At 54.1% G+C, this 2,830-nt stretch overlaps 1 protein-coding gene across 2 annotated transcripts in view; it reads left to right on the forward strand.

Annotated features, from left to right (window-relative positions):
• The first annotated feature begins 7 nt into the window (after positions 1 to 7).
• The window catches only part of PI16 (peptidase inhibitor 16), an 18,369-nt gene continuing 15,546 nt past the window's right edge, over positions 8 to 2,830 (forward strand). Inside the window, exons 1-4 of one of the 2 annotated variants that reach the window (XM_033519916.1) lie at positions 12 to 284; positions 847 to 956; positions 1,239 to 1,327; positions 2,290 to 2,664. In XM_033519916.1, the coding sequence (XP_033375807.1) occupies positions 168 to 284; positions 847 to 956; positions 1,239 to 1,327; positions 2,290 to 2,432 (459 nt within the window). In that variant the 5' untranslated portion in view covers positions 12 to 167 and the 3' untranslated portion in view covers positions 2,433 to 2,664. Of the gene's footprint in view, positions 285 to 846; positions 957 to 1,238; positions 1,328 to 2,289; positions 2,665 to 2,830 lie in introns of those variants that run through there. The other variant, XM_015650768.3, reaches the window with a different exon arrangement.

Genomic DNA, 2,830 nt, shown 5'->3' on the forward strand with positions numbered 1-2,830 from the left:
TTGGTAAGTGCCTTGTTTGTGTTGGAGAGCCCAGTGTCCCTCTCTGTGTGCTGACACCGAGCTCCTTTCAGACCTGGGACAAGGACCTGGAGATCGTTGCTCAAAACCATGCACAGAAGTGCATCTGGGGCCAGAATGGAGGCCCAGGAAGGGAGAACCTCTTTGCTATGGACCCAAGCCTGGACGTGAAATTTGCCATCGAAGAATGGTACAGGGAGAAGAAATTCTACAACTTGAGAACATCCACTTGTGTCCCTGGGCAGATGTGTGGCCACTACACCCAGGTACCAGGTGCTGGGGTGGAGGGGCTGTTGGGACAGGAGCTGTACCAGTGCCCCAGCTCCTCCCAAAATCCTTGCAAAAGGACAGGGAACCAGGTGGGATTCATGATTACAGAGTAGGACCTGGTGTCATCCATGAGCAGCCTTTTGGAGAAGACCTTTTTTGAGACAAGCTCTGCAACCCTTTTTTTGGCTGCTCAGCAGAGCTCAGTGCCAGCTTGTCTTGGGTAGAAGGATGAGGTCTGAGTGTTTCTTCACAATTTGGGTGGGAGCAAGGAGGAGAAGAGATGGTGATGGTAAGTGGATGGATGGATGAATGGATCCAAGACCAAAGCAGAGCTGGTGATGCTCTGCCTGGGTAGACTGTATGGTAGGAAACCTGTGGCACAGGTGGTGGTGGTTCAGACAGGGGCAAGGGGGAAGATCCTGAATGCCAAAGCAACATGGGGATGTGGGATCTGGGGCACACACTGGGAGATGAGGAAGATACTGGAGCAGCCTTTAAGGTCAGGGCAGAGAGTGCCTTCAGCCATCACCTCACCTTCAACCCTGGTCTTTGCCTTAGGTGGTCCGGGCAGGAACAACTCGCATTGGCTGTGGGAAGAGTTATTGTAAGAAAATCGAGGGAATCGAAAAAGAGAACGCACAGCTGCTTGTTTGCAGCTATTATCCCCCGTAAGTTCCAGGCCCAGTGCCCATCCCCTGCTCTGTTCTGAGGGGGGTGAGGGATCTGCTCCATGGAGTTGTCTGCCCTGGCTTTAGCTGCCTTGGGGTCAGGCTGGTGACTAAACAGCCCTGACAGGCCATGGCAGGAGACCAAGGCCTGTTTTCTCTGTTTTCTACATTCATCCCAAGTTCTGCCTTGGCTGGGAGATCCCAGCTGAATCAGCCCCCTCTCTGGGATGGGTGTTTCCCCTTTCCTCACGCCCTCTTTATCTTGGCATTTTCTGCTTCCAGGGGTAACATGAAAGGCAAAAAGCCCTACACAGAAGGACCCTCGTGTGAAATGTGTCCCACGGGCACAGTCTGTGTGAACAACCTGTGTGGTGAGTGAGCAGAGCCACGTGCGGCCCTGAAGGGGCTGTTGGGACTGAGACCCTGGGCTGGGTCTGAGCTCTGAACCCTCCTGGAACTCTCAGGAAGCCCTTGAACTGCATTTCCAGGGCTGGAGCATGAGAAAGGACAACTGTCTTAAGGAAGGGTTTGTACCCCATTAGGCAGCATTATTTGCCCCTTGCATGGCAGGAGGTTGTGAGGGACATGGGATGTCTCCAGGTTGGGAATCCTGGAGTGGGGAATGGCCCAGAGTGTTCTGAGAGGGGTCAGCTTCTGTTTCAGCCCCTCACTGGCTTCTGCTGGTCCTGCTCAGTGCAGGGGATCCACTGAGGTCAGCTGAGCCAGCCCTAACCCAAGGCACTTTTCATCTCTGCATCTCTTTCAGCCCTGCCAAAACTCACAGCCACAGCCAAACCAGAGCCCACAGTACCAGTACACACCAGAGCCAAACCAGAACAGACAGCATCAGAAGCCACCAGAACCACAGCCAAGCCACCATCCAAAAATTCACTTCCAACCACAATCACCGCCACGCCACCACCCACAGCCACACTGCCAAACACAGCCAAACCCAATCCTCCAACACTTACCCATCACAAGAGCCAAACAAACATCTGCCACCATGCTTCCAACAACAACCCCAGCCAGTCCAAAACCCACAACAACAAAACACATCACAGCTCTGGCTAAGCCTAAACCAACCACAACTCTGGCTAAGCCAATATCTGCTGCTACAATGCCAGCACGTGCCACAACGACAGACACCACCAAAAACTGCCACAACCACAAAGCCAGAGCAGAAGGACCTGATCCTGCTGAGGCAAACAGAATCACTCTTTCCTTTGAGCCCATGTTAGACACATCTCCAGAGGTAGAGGCAGGCATTGGAGAGCCTTTTAGATCCGTCACTGAAGAGGATCTTCTCTTCTAACTTCATGTTCTCTTCCTTCAGTTTCTGCCTGGGACACAGAAGAACTGGAGACAAACTCGGACCAGACAAGTGTGGATCCACCCAAAGGTGGAGCCCCCAGTACCTGCTTGGGGCTTTCGCTCTTCCTCCTCCCCAGTGCCATCCTGGTGGGCCTTCTGCTCTGAAGGGTCTTCCTCAGCTGTCCCTGCACCCCTTACCAAGGCTTTTGTCAGCGCTGGTTATTCCACAGCCCTGGTAGGCTCAGGAGACTCCTTGGACAATTCACACACTCCCTCCTTACGCCGCCTTCTCTGCTGCAGCCCCGGCGAGCCAAGGGCAGCTGGCAGTCCCAGGGGAACTTTGTCCCCTTCCTGAGGAGACCCAAGGGCAGGAGGGTGTTTGCCATAATGCTGGTGACCTTGGACGCTTCTCCTTTTTCCTGGCTTCTGTTCCATTTCCAGGCTGGAAGTGTTGAACTCTCCCACGCACCCACAAACCCATCTGGCTGGCAGGCCCTGCCACAGCGTGACCCTGGGGACAGAGGGTGACTTGGGGACAATGAGACATGGTGGTTGGCTTTGGT

The sequence above is a fragment of the Parus major genome, chromosome 26, assembly GCF_001522545.3.
Source record: "Parus major isolate Abel chromosome 26, Parus_major1.1, whole genome shotgun sequence".
NCBI classification, from domain to species: domain Eukaryota; kingdom Metazoa; phylum Chordata; class Aves; order Passeriformes; family Paridae; genus Parus; species Parus major.